Below are 12,217 nucleotides of genomic sequence, written 5' to 3' on the forward strand. Positions count from 1 at the left end.
CGACAGCTGCACAAAATTTAGCGCGGCTACGCCGTGCTGTTCGGAGACCATTTTGGAAGAAACCTTTGTGGGCTCAAATTGACACCCACTCGAGCGCGTGTTAATCAGTTCAGTTTCTCGACAAGGCTTCACAAGCTAGTAAAATTCAAAAGCTCATGTTTTGTACGCTCTCGACGATCGGAAAAGAGGCTTTGGGGCTGTCCAACATTCGCCTAATTCACAGCAGCAGCATACATGACCGATGAAATATCGTGACACATCATACGTATACATAATGACAGATATGACCGATCATTACGCATGAGCACGACACATATGTACATCATATATATATATATATATATATATATATATATATATGTATATCTATGCATGAGCCTAACACACATGAGTTATGCATACACCAGGCAACCGACATACACGGGACTGGCCCATAAAAGCATGCATACTGACACATTAAAACACATAAGTTCCGATTTTGTGACGATAAATAGCCATTGAATCGGCAGTACTTGGCTATCCCTGCGATAAAAGGCAATCCTTCGCACCCATATGACAGATGGTGATGACATAAATGCATATCGAATGAGCGACAACACATTCACATCGTTTCCATGCATGGATACAAGCTTAACCAAAATAGTCAGTTCAGTGAAATGCTCATCTGTTCTTCCCGTTCGAGTAGAAAAGAAAAGTGGGCGGACAATACATCAGCTTGTTCAGTCTGCCCTTGATCCTACCCTTGCCCCAGGTAACCAAACATATGACGCCTGCCAGGCGGGTGTGGTGGGCAGGTGCGCAACCCACGTCACCCTCTGCCAGGCAACGTACCATTCGGGCACCCCTTGAGCAAAAAATCCCCCGCAATGGCGAAAGGATAGCAGTTACGTACGTGCCAGGTATAACTACATCTTCGAGACGCGATAAATATTTTGTGGTACTCCTGTCGGCGTTTACATCCTACACGACAATATATACATTCCTTCTCACCGGAAACCCTAACCCTCAAAGGTCTGCGCACTCGCAAAAATGAGGTTAAACTAAAGATTATCAAATAAATGGCCATTTGTCAACATAAACCAGACTCGAACACACTGCCTCGTCGTGGCAGCTTGTACCACACATTCCTATAAGTGTCCACTCTGTTACATTTTCTACGCTCTCAGTGAGGTTTGCCTAGCGCCTGTCCATCCTAGGTGACCATTTATTGGTCCTACGTGTTGCTGCGCATAGGTAAAATTGTTCATGTCTCAAGCCTTTTTCAACGAGATTGTCTAGGATGCATAAAACTCGTGTTTTTTACTTGTGCTAGTTTTTGTGACATTTCTTTATTCGAAACATTTCCCTGTTGATGTCTTAAAGGCAAAACTTTTGTCTGTTTCGGCCTCCATTCAAAATTTGCCGTAATACGTTTGGTTACTGTTCCTCCATCAATCAACTTTTCCAAAAATGCCGTTTAGCGCGAGGCAGCCGCGGAAAATTTCTTTTGACAGCATTGCATCATTTTGACTATTTGTTTCCCGTGTATTCTAGAATCTTATAGCCAATATTGATTCATATACATATCAAGACGCGTCAAACTGTCATTAGGGGACACTTGCCCCAGACGCCCGTCTCCTTCAATGCACCATGGTTAATTGTGCATGTATGTGCTCTCTGTACGTATTGCATATCTAACTTCAAACGCATCCCATACTGGTTGCGAAAAATGCTTTATTTACAAAACTACGTTATGTTGGGTGTGTGCCATTCAAAACTAGCTAATTATTTGTACATGCCGCTCGGGGGCTCTCCACCACACGTACCTTGAGGTAGGAGACAGGGGGCAACTCGCTGCGTACGCCGGCTGCCAGTGACGTCAAAGTCAGCAGCGTGGTCACTCCCAGCGTCACTCTGGGGACCAGGCCACAGGTCACAGTGTCAGCGTCACTCAGGGGCTCACAGGCCACAGGTCACAGTGTCAGCGTCACTCAGGGGCTCACAGGCCACAGGTCACAGTGTCAGCGTCACTCTGGGGGCCAGGCCACAGGTCACAGTGTCAGCGTCACTCAGGGGCTCACAGGCGACAGGTCACAGTGTCAGCGTCACTCCGGGGACCAGGACACAGGTCACAGTGTCAGCGTCACTCTGGGGACCAGGACACAGGTCACAGTGTCAGCGTCACTCAGGAGCTCACAGGCGACAGTGTCTTACAGGGGATCCTGTGTGGGCAATGGGCGCCAAGTCGGGGTAGTACATTGGCTGAACAGAGACGAGAGCGAGACCCCGAGCTTCAAAAGGCCTCTCACCCTGCTCAAGACCCTCCTGAAAATGAAAGAATGGGAAAGATAAAGAAAAAGGGAGAAAGAAACATGAGAAAGGACGATCCAGGTGTTCGCACTCACAATGAGACAGTGGCCTGTGCCAGTCAGAGATCGTAGTGCCGAACGAAGGGCCCCCTGTCGAAATGGCGTCTTGGTGTCAGTCGTGACAATTTGGATCCCTACACCAGCAAGGGATCCTTTTGCGTCAGTGACAGCCCCTGTGTCGATGTTGTGCCGGATGTCCAGGTTAGAGGGCCTGCCGCATCAGGGATGGGACCGGTGTATGATGTGTCCCTCTGAAGGCCTCGGCTAACTGCCTTATCCGGCAGCTCAGTTTTGGATAATTTCGGCAGGATTGGATTTCCTGTTGCCCTTCCACCAGCAGGGGCCTTATGTTAACCGCGGTGCCCCTCTCTCACCATGATCTGCTGCGCCCCCGACCATACTTCAGATCGTCGCAGGAAATGAGCAGGGTTCGTCACTCCTTCAGCCCGCTTTTTTCAATTGTAGGCGCTTGAAAGAAGGCTAAGAGCTAATGTGCACCTTACATTGAACGATTCCGTCAGTAAAATGCATTACCATCAGGCAAATATGTGTGTAGCGCAGCAACATTAGCAGTTGAATATGCTCGTAATCGAACCAGCGCAAATGATAAGGGCAGGGCCAGAGGGTGAGTGGAGTAAAGTTTGGCAATACGCAAATATATAACCGATTATGGACACGCAAAAGCCTGACGCACGAGGCGGTCGTTCCGTCTTGGCGTTACGAAAAAAGTTGTTATTCGTCGAAATGATAATTATGTTTTACACTTTAATGGCCAACGGATGGAAATGCTAAAAAGTAACCCACGCATATTACTGGTTGGTGACAGGCCATTTCAGTCACATTCTTAGATACACCAAACATCGTTTATGATAAAACCTTCGCGGAGAGCAGATACCAGAAAAATTTGTGTTCATAACAAAACTGGGTGCGGCCGTTGGCAGCTTAGAGTGGATAATGACGCGACCAAACAAATACGAACACAAAAGTTCCAAATATACGAGATGGCAATTTTTTCTTGCCAGGGCGAGATAGCCGAGGGGTTAGCGCCTTTGACTCTCACATAGGGGTCCGTGTTCGAAACCCGGCTGCACCATAGCCCCTGAGAAACCCCTGAGCGCTCTAAGCGCTCAAAATCTCGTGAAGCCGGTGGCGCACTCGCATGCTCCCCAGAGGTGAGCACGATAAATCACAGAAGCCCTCATCAAGAAGCACCAAGCCAAGATCAACAGCTTGATAAATGGCTGGTCTGCTCTCCCTGACACATATTGTTTCGCACGCCATCTGTAGCGACCGCAGCAATCCCCCGCACATCATCAGATGTCCCCATGGGTACCACACAGCTAGCACACATCCGAGGCCCGCCGGGCCCAGCCCAGCAGTGACCGGGCCCGCGCGCCGTCTCCAACCGGCCCCGACTCTTTACAGCTGAAGGCAGAGGAGCCCGAAAGGCATCTGGCTCTGCCAGCATTGCGTCACTCGACCAGCAAGGCGACAAACCATGAAGCTCTTAAGGTCATTGCTGCACTGAGATGAAGAACATGCCCTGCATCACAGTGGCGATCTGTAAAATTCATAAAATCTCCAGCGTTATGCGCTGTGTCTCTTCAACCCATGAGACAGTTTGATCTAGCTTCAAGACCGAAAGGTGTAAAAAAACGCAAAATTCTTTTTCCGTTGACTTATGTGACGCAATGTTTACACAACGCAACGTTCCACACGTTTAGCAAACATAGTGTAAAGACAGGAGAAGTTTACATTAACGGTCTGTACGCTATTGACGTGGTTTGTCCCGTCAAAGGTTGCTTCCACATGTGATTAATGACACGAGCATGATGCACTCTATTGCGAGCTATCCAATGCTGCCTTCTGTGTAGTTCTAAAACGCTGATGTTTCGATAGCTCGGCGTCTGTGGGACTGCCTCCTCTGCCAACTTGGGAAGAGCACCCGCCCAGTGCAGGCAAACACGAAAGTGAAGTGGGCAAGTGAAGCACGCACGGACACATTTTGGTGAAAGTGACATGGGGCACTTCAGTCAATGTCATTTCATCTATGCTGGCCATTTGTGTAAATCAGCTGGGTCTTAATCATGTTTTTTTTAGCTTTCCTGGTTCTTTCAGACCAGCACTTCCACAGCATCGCAGTATTAAATGCCGCTGCAAATGCTCCCAGCCTTCCTGTGAGGAGAGACCGTGCTGTGAGCGTCGCCGTGCGTAACAGCCGGCCCGTGACCTTTACCCTGCAAAACACGCACGCTTTTAACGGTCTCTTTTGGACGGGCGGGCCTTTAAATGGACTTTCAAAGATCACTCTACGGAGCGAACATACAGATAGCGGCACTCGATGGGGCAGCCCAATGTCTGGGTCGCTCTGTGGAGCAAACATACAGACAGCAGCACTCGGCGGAGCAGCCCAAATGTCTGGGTCACTCTGCGGAGCATCCACACATGATGGCGTTACTCTCTACAACTATCACGCTGCCAACTACACTCTGCGGAACAACTGTTGTTTTTTATTGGAGTTCAAGGATGGAGGACTGCTGATGTCACTTTACGTCCATGCGGAATAGTTGCAATTCTAGCGTCATAGTACGCAAACGCTACTACCGGCGCTCTCCCAAAAAAACGCCCAGCTGTGCTCTGCGACAACCACAACGACGCCAGCGTCCCTTCACAGGCAGAGAGCTCCCCCGCAGCTGCCTGCCGAACAACGGCATCACGCCAGGTGCTTATGGTTCGCAAAGAGCCTGTCGGGCCATATAAATCAATATTTGAGGTAAATTACACAATGTCCACGGTATGACATCCTTTTACCATTTTAACGGCATCTGTTTGGATCTTTACCACTTGAACAGGTTTGGGTTTTTGTTTGGAGCCTGTTTGGAGTTTTACCACTTAAACAGCATCTTTTGGGGTTTTTACCATTTGAAAAACATCTGCTTGGGTCAGAGTTATGAATTTGTTAAGGTCAGTGTGAGTAGACACGTTTAGATGCATTCAGTAGACACATTTAGTTCACTGTAATTTGACTCCACGAGAGAGGCTCGTGATGATACGTGGCCCGACACGAAACTGTACTGAGCGTAATTTAATTGAATTAGGGGTGTACACGTAAGCAGCTTCCCGTCACAACGGAAGCAATACGGCAAAGGCGATATCAAGCAAATCACAACCAAACGAAACTTGTGGACCAGTTCTGCGACTAATTCAGACAGCATGACTGAAATCTTGGACACGCAGCACCGGTTGCCGGGCTGCAGATGTTCTGTTGCACTATTGTATTGCGAGGGGCGCTGTAAATGTGTGAGCGGCGCCGGAGTTGTCACCAGCCCCCGGGCGAGAGGGAGCGCTCCCCCCTCCGCGGCGCGGTCACGGCCGACACCGGGGCGGCACGTGCTCACCTGGCCGGCGTCGCCGTCTGCTCCAGCCAAAACGACACCCACGAGATGGAGACGATCATGATGGTCGGGATGTACGTCTGCAGCAGATGGTAGCCGTTCTCCCGGTTCAGCCGGAACCGTGCCGACAGCGTGCTGAACTGACCTGGACGGATGAAGAGCGTGTTACCCGCCGCCCAAAACTGATAGATCCAGCGCACAGGTGCCAATCCAACACCCTGTGCCACGAGTGCTTAATTATGCAGCGCAAGAGAAATTAGCTGCGAATCTGAATTGCATGCCATAGCTCAGTGAACACGCAATAACATATTTGAACACGTTGGGCATGGCACCCATCCCTGGTGAACTCTAGTATCATGACCAGCTCGTGACATCCACTGGTGCTGTTGCTGAGAATGCTGAGCGGATCATGACACGAAGCGGTCGTGGAGTCAAGAGCGCCGGGCGTCTCTTGCCGCACGCCGGTGGTGTACAGCTCATTACGCTAAGCTGCCTCTGACACCCAGCCTTGGTATTGTTGAGAATGCCGGCCGTCTCCTGACACCCACCGGTGGTGTGTATCTCAGTATGCTAGGCTGCCTGTGACACCCACGGTGGGCGTACACCGGTGGCGTAGCTGAGAATAACGAGGTTTCCTGACACTCACAGGTGTTGCTATCTCAGCATGATAGGCTGTCTGTGACACCTACCGGTGATGTAGTTGAGAATACCGGGCGTCTCCTGACACCCACAGGTGATGCTATTTCAGTACGCTGGGCTGCCTGTGACACCCACCGGTGGTGTAGTTGAGAATGCCGGGCGGCTCGGCAGTCAGCTCCTCCAGGCTGAACTGGGCGATCTTCATGTTGTCTGTGCTGTCTACGGCCCTGGTTCCGTGCATCCACTTAAACACCAGCGCCGACGTGGGGTGAGCAACTGAGAACGTGAGGTGAGCAAGTGAGAACGCCGTGCAGACGCACGGTGTAACAAGGCAATTTCACATTTCACCTGATCAAATGAACGAGGCGTTCAGTTCAAATTCCGCACACACTGACCAAACTTAGAAATATTATTGGAACGACAACAGTGATAAGTGTAGAGGCAGCCGATCAAGCTCTGACTATCAAAACTTCGCAGTTTTGTTTCGAGGTAGCAAACCAAAATGTCGTGTTTGATACCACCAGCAGACCACCACAAACGATACACATGCTTGCGAAGACCCAAGTATTTACGACACAAGGTGCGGGACCGGTACCTGAGGCTGAACAGAGTGCTAAGGGCAGGCCGGTCCTGTTATTCGACCCCATATTTCTGTCTGGCAAAGCCAATGGTACTGATTTGTTAACGAATACATGTCTATCAGCTGGAGGGACGCCTACCCAACCTATGCGTGCATTTTAAACCGACAATTTATGGACAGGTATCAATTTATAGGGATTGGCAATGATTCAGGCCCTCTTAAGTGTTCCTCATCTGTTTTCAAACGGGACTTCTGATGTTGGTCGGTTCCACCCCGCGACCCATTTAGTCAGATCGCCTTTCCCCTAACGTGCTCGTGCAGTGGCGGCGTGAGTGGGCTTAGTCTCTTCAGCGCTCGCTATTTGCCACTAACTGAGATGGCCTGCGACTGGCGGCAGCGGCCGTTTAAGTCCATATGTGGTCCTAGGGTGGGCGGCGTGTCGAGCATTGCGGCACATTACACCACAAAATCCTACCATTCAACTGGATTTCGCAATGTCATGGTGGGGTAAAGACTGCCGCAGCGCGCCCTTCCTAGCGTAATCTCTCGCTCTGATCCTAGAAATCCACCCGATCAAAATGTTGGGACCAAACATCCAAACAAAATGTGGCATTTAAATTGTACCTTGGACAGCGATGCGAAACTGGTGAATTTTCAGCGCTCTTCTTCCACTTTTTTGTCTTGACGACTGGAGTTCGATGTTTTTGCAAATGACCCGCTTTGGGTGGTCCCCAAGTGTGGTCCCCATGCTGTGCCTTTCCTGCATGCGTCCCTCTCTCTCTCTCTCTCTCTCTCCATCTCTCTCTCTCTCTCCTCTCTCTCTCTCATCTCTCTCTCTCTCTCTCTCTCTCTCTCTCCTATCTCCTCACTCTCTCGTCTCGTCTCTCTCTCTCTCCCTCTCTCCCTCTCTCCTCTCTCTCGTTCTCTCTCTCTCTCTCTCTCTCTCTCTCTCTCTCCTCTCTTCTCTCTCTATCTTCTCTCTCTCTCTCTCTCTCTCTCTCTCTTCTCTCTCTCTCTCCTCTCTCTCTCTTCTCTCTATCTCTCTCCTCTCTCTTCTCTCTCTCTCTCTCTCTCTCTCTCTCTCTCTCTCTCTCTCTCTCTCTCTCTCTCTCCTCTCTCCTCTCCTCTCTCTCTCTCTCTCTCTCTCTCTCTCTCTCTCTCTCTCTCTCTCTCTCTCTCTCTCTCTCCTCTCTCTCTCTCTCTCTCTCTATATAAACGATAAGTTATGGCCAACCAGTTAGTTATAGATAAGCCCATACCCATGCATAGATATTGCACACTGGCGCCGGCCCGCTAGTGCGGTTCTGGAACTACCTTTCAGAAAAATCAGCACAAAATCAGCACCGCTGTTACCTATACGAGTACCTACCTAGACAGTCACATATGTGAGAGGTTTAGCACGCGCTCGGGTGGGGGTCAAATTGATCCTCTAAAGATTTTTCCAAAATGGTTTCCGAACGACGCAGCGCAGCCGCGCCAAATTTTGCATAGCTGTAAACAATTGAATAGCGGATCGTTTGGCCTTACAAATATAGATGTACCTCGTGAGGTCGCTGACCTATGGCAGATCAATGTCAGGCCATGGTTTCAGCGAAGGCAATTTTTAGGGAGTCGTCCAATCTGATACAATCACGGAGTGTTTGGCGAAGCCATAGATCTCTGAGATGCTTTATTAGCCACCACAAATATTGAATGAGCAAATTACGTTGACCTAAGGTCAGGTATGAAGGTCAGACCAAGGTCAAAACCAACCGGATTTATTTCTCTAGGGCTTGCAGTATGGGATAGTTTGTGGTGCTCATTTCGAATTTATTGACAGCAGGAACCGCATTATACATCTCCCATTGACTTCATAGAGGTCAGAACAGGTCATTGACCTAGGACGACCCGGGTCGACATTTTGTTTTAGGAACATACTGCCTGCCGTAATCTTTGTTCCGTACTCAAATGCAAAACTCAGAGCAGTCGTGTATGATTTTGGTCACCATGACCTTTAAAAGGTCAAACAAGGTCACTGACCTAAAATAGGCTTGTGACCTTGTGTTTGGAAACAGTTGCCCAGGTTCTGGGAGCACTCTAGAGACCGACATGGAGTTTGACTTGTTTGACCTTATTTGACCTATAGGTCATGACCTAGAAAGCTCAAACTTTGACCTGAATGAGTTCACGTACAGGTCAAAACACACCGTAATTTTGTTGTCTACCTCTCTTAGTTCCCGAGATCTCAGGGGGGGGGGGGTCAAATTGATCCCCTCACCCGAGCGAAGGGTATCTAGCCGGCCTCCCGGGCGCGTGTTAAGCAACCACATCGGTAGTATGCTCCATAACGAACAAATACGCATACTGCCAAACACGACCAAACCAAACCTATTCACAACCCCACACGTGATCGAAGTCTTAGAACACATTCTCGTGAGCACAGTCATATACACGAAGACGAGAACATCGCATCGTCTGGCCCTCGTAAGTTTGGGAAATGCACGCCGCGGGAGAGGCAAACTTCTGGGACATTGTTTACGATCGCTCCAGAAGCCCCGGCTAAAGCCCAGCCTCACGCGCATCCTTACGCACCGCTGCTGGAACATCTAAACAGAGCCGGGCGTCGAGAGTGATGCGCCGCGGGGAGGCGGTGCCGGGCGGCGGGGAGCCGGCGGCCGGCGGCCGGCGGCACTCTCGCGTGCCACGGCCCGGTATTTCCGGGGCTGGGCCCGGCTCCAAGCGCCGCCGGCGGCTGATGACTGGCCCGACCTGCCGCTGCGGCCGAGCGGCGGCCGAGCGGCTGGGCATGGTTGGCAGCGCGGCACTGCTGACAAGCGTCCCGCCGCCGCAACAGGGCGCTCCACTCACATCTGGAGGGGCCGACCCGGTCCGGGTGGTCCAGGTCATCTGGCCAGACGGGAGCCGTCCGCGCCCCCCCCCCCCCCCCCCCCCAGCGCAACTGGCCGCGGGCTCGGCAGCGGCGGTCCAACTCGCCAGCAAGGTACGTAGACCATAGCAGTGGTAAGAGAGTTTTTGACGCGATGACATGGTCTGAAATGCATCCTGGGAACACGGATATTGGCGAGTGAAGCTACCGTTACGTCTGTTTACGTGCGGGAGACCCGTGGTGTGTTTGATCAGCCTTACATGAGGACTCGCAACGCAGTTGATACTTACACGTAGCCAGCTGGATGTAGCAGGTCTGAGTGTCAAGCGGGTACTTGCTGAGGTCCATTTGGCAGGATAGGGTAAGCTGCAATCTGTAACCAAAAGCTTAGCGTGAAATGAAAGCGAGATGCAGACACGCAAGTTTGTATCAAGACGGAAGCTTTAAATTTCGGGTGAGTTTGAAATCTTGTGTGTAAATTCGTTAAAACATTCAATGAAAAGAATATCGCCTCTGGTAATGCATAGAAGATCACAGAGTGGGAACTTATCGGAGATAAATCATGTGGGAAACATCTCCATCATAGGATAGATGTCTATTGCTTCCTGTTAACGTTTGGGATGGTAGGGTCAGTTACAATTTTGAAGCCATCAGACCCATTACAACTGTACGACACACATCGGCAGAATATCCCAACAGGATCTTCTGTTTCCACTTCTGTGGCCGCATTCCAGTAGGATTGCAGACAACAGAGTGAACTATCGCGGACAAACAGATTGAATATGAAGTTCAATAGAATTGTTGTCTTCTGTCCAGCGAATAACACACAAGGATGAGGAGCAGGCTCAAACGTTGCATGATATTTAAAATGCAAGTAAGACACAAACTCATCGTTGGGTGCTGTTGTCTGGTCACCAGTGTACGTCATGTCACGATACGTCACGTCAAAAACAAGGTGCATTTTAACACGACGAAAATCGTATACCAAGTCATTCTCCACATACATAACTAAATGTTACGTGTTGGATCAGTGCCAACGTTCCGCGAGAAGCATAGGAGCATTTTGTACTGCTCCTGACCTTTTGGTCGCAACACTGGTCGGTGCGCCACTGCCCCACTTTCGAGGAGCGCTACACAATCACATGGTGGGCCAACGGATATTGCTGGGAGCGGACGGGAGCGGCGTGCTGGATGGCAGCACACAGCCGCACGGCCTGACGCCCGCTGCCGACGGAGCCGGGGATGGCTGGATGGCTGCATACAGCCGCACGGCCTGACGTCCGTTGTCGACGGAGTCGGGGCGGCGGTGTCCTCGCCCCGGGCACCCTGCGGTCCCCGCCAGAGCCCCACCAGGCGCCCCAGCGCCCCGATACTGCTAGCCCCAAAACGGGGCCGGCACTCTAGGCCAGCGCGGGCGCAGGGCCTTCCCACCCAGCAGCCCCTCAGCAGCCCGCTCCTCTCCGGGGCTTCCCGCAGTCTTTTGGAGCGGTGAGTTCCCGCCCGCACCGAACTGTTTCGGATTCGATTCGATTCGTTCTCCAGTGGAAGACAAGACCCATTGCATCTCATTAGAGCGAACTTAAAGAGTATATCATCAAAAACAAGCCATTCATTGCCACCGTTCAAAAGACCTTATTTCATGATTCGTACCTTATTATCTATAATTATACTATCCATGGCTACTGTCTTCACACTGATAACGTAAGTGATGCGCATCTCCGTGGCGGCACGGCAAAGTATGTCTCAAACCACCTTTTCATCACCAAGGTCAGTTTGATACTTAGCTTAACCTTGCAGTCATTAACGTAAAATTACCACAGCTATACCTCAGTCTCATGTGCATTTACCCCTCTCTCACTAACTCTTTCTCCTCTGATCAGCATCTGATCTCTTCCCCCGATTCCTTCCCCTTGCCTGATCTCAGGTGATTTTAATGCTCACCACCGAGCGTGGGGGTGCACAAGTACACAACGGCAAGGCATCACAGTACACGAACCGATGAATAATTGTGACTGCATCTACATCAACAACACACACATCCACCGCTACGGAGGAGCCGTTACCTACTCAGTAACTGACCTGGCCCTCTGCACACCACGCATCTCACCACATTTGGCATACAACGTGCACCCGGATCCGCTTATCAGCGGCCATTACCTAATGCACATGTAGTTAGAGGTCCCTCAGGACAAGTGGATTTCCATTCTTCTCCCCAGATGGAGCCTCCGCAGAGCGGACTGGATAGCATACCATAATTATATATATATATATATATATATATATATATATATATAATATATATATATATATGTATATATGAAGCACGCCCGTCGGATTCCGACCTCAACATAAATAACTTTCTAAGAGCCTGCTAGCCTCAGCGCACCGT

General features: G+C 50.4%; 1 protein-coding gene across 1 annotated transcript in view; it reads right to left on the reverse strand.

The window, feature by feature from the left end:
* Positions 1 to 12,217, reverse strand: part of LOC119111945 (glycine receptor subunit alpha-2) — a 53,790-nt gene that overhangs the window by 6,349 nt on the left and 35,224 nt on the right. The window contains exons 6-9 of the mRNA XM_037235835.1: positions 10,119 to 10,201; positions 6,518 to 6,658; positions 5,747 to 5,888; positions 1,806 to 1,893 (exon numbers count right to left, since the gene is read on the reverse strand). Of these exons, the coding sequence (XP_037091730.1) occupies positions 1,806 to 1,893; positions 5,747 to 5,888; positions 6,518 to 6,658; positions 10,119 to 10,201 (454 nt within the window). The remainder of the gene's footprint in view (positions 1 to 1,805; positions 1,894 to 5,746; positions 5,889 to 6,517; positions 6,659 to 10,118; positions 10,202 to 12,217) is intronic.

This window comes from Pollicipes pollicipes, unplaced genomic scaffold, assembly GCF_011947565.3.
Source record: "Pollicipes pollicipes isolate AB1234 unplaced genomic scaffold, Ppol_2.1 Scaffold_7261;HRSCAF=8764_pilon_pilon_pilon, whole genome shotgun sequence".
Taxonomy (NCBI): Eukaryota; Metazoa; Arthropoda; class Thecostraca; order Pollicipedomorpha; family Pollicipedidae; genus Pollicipes; species Pollicipes pollicipes.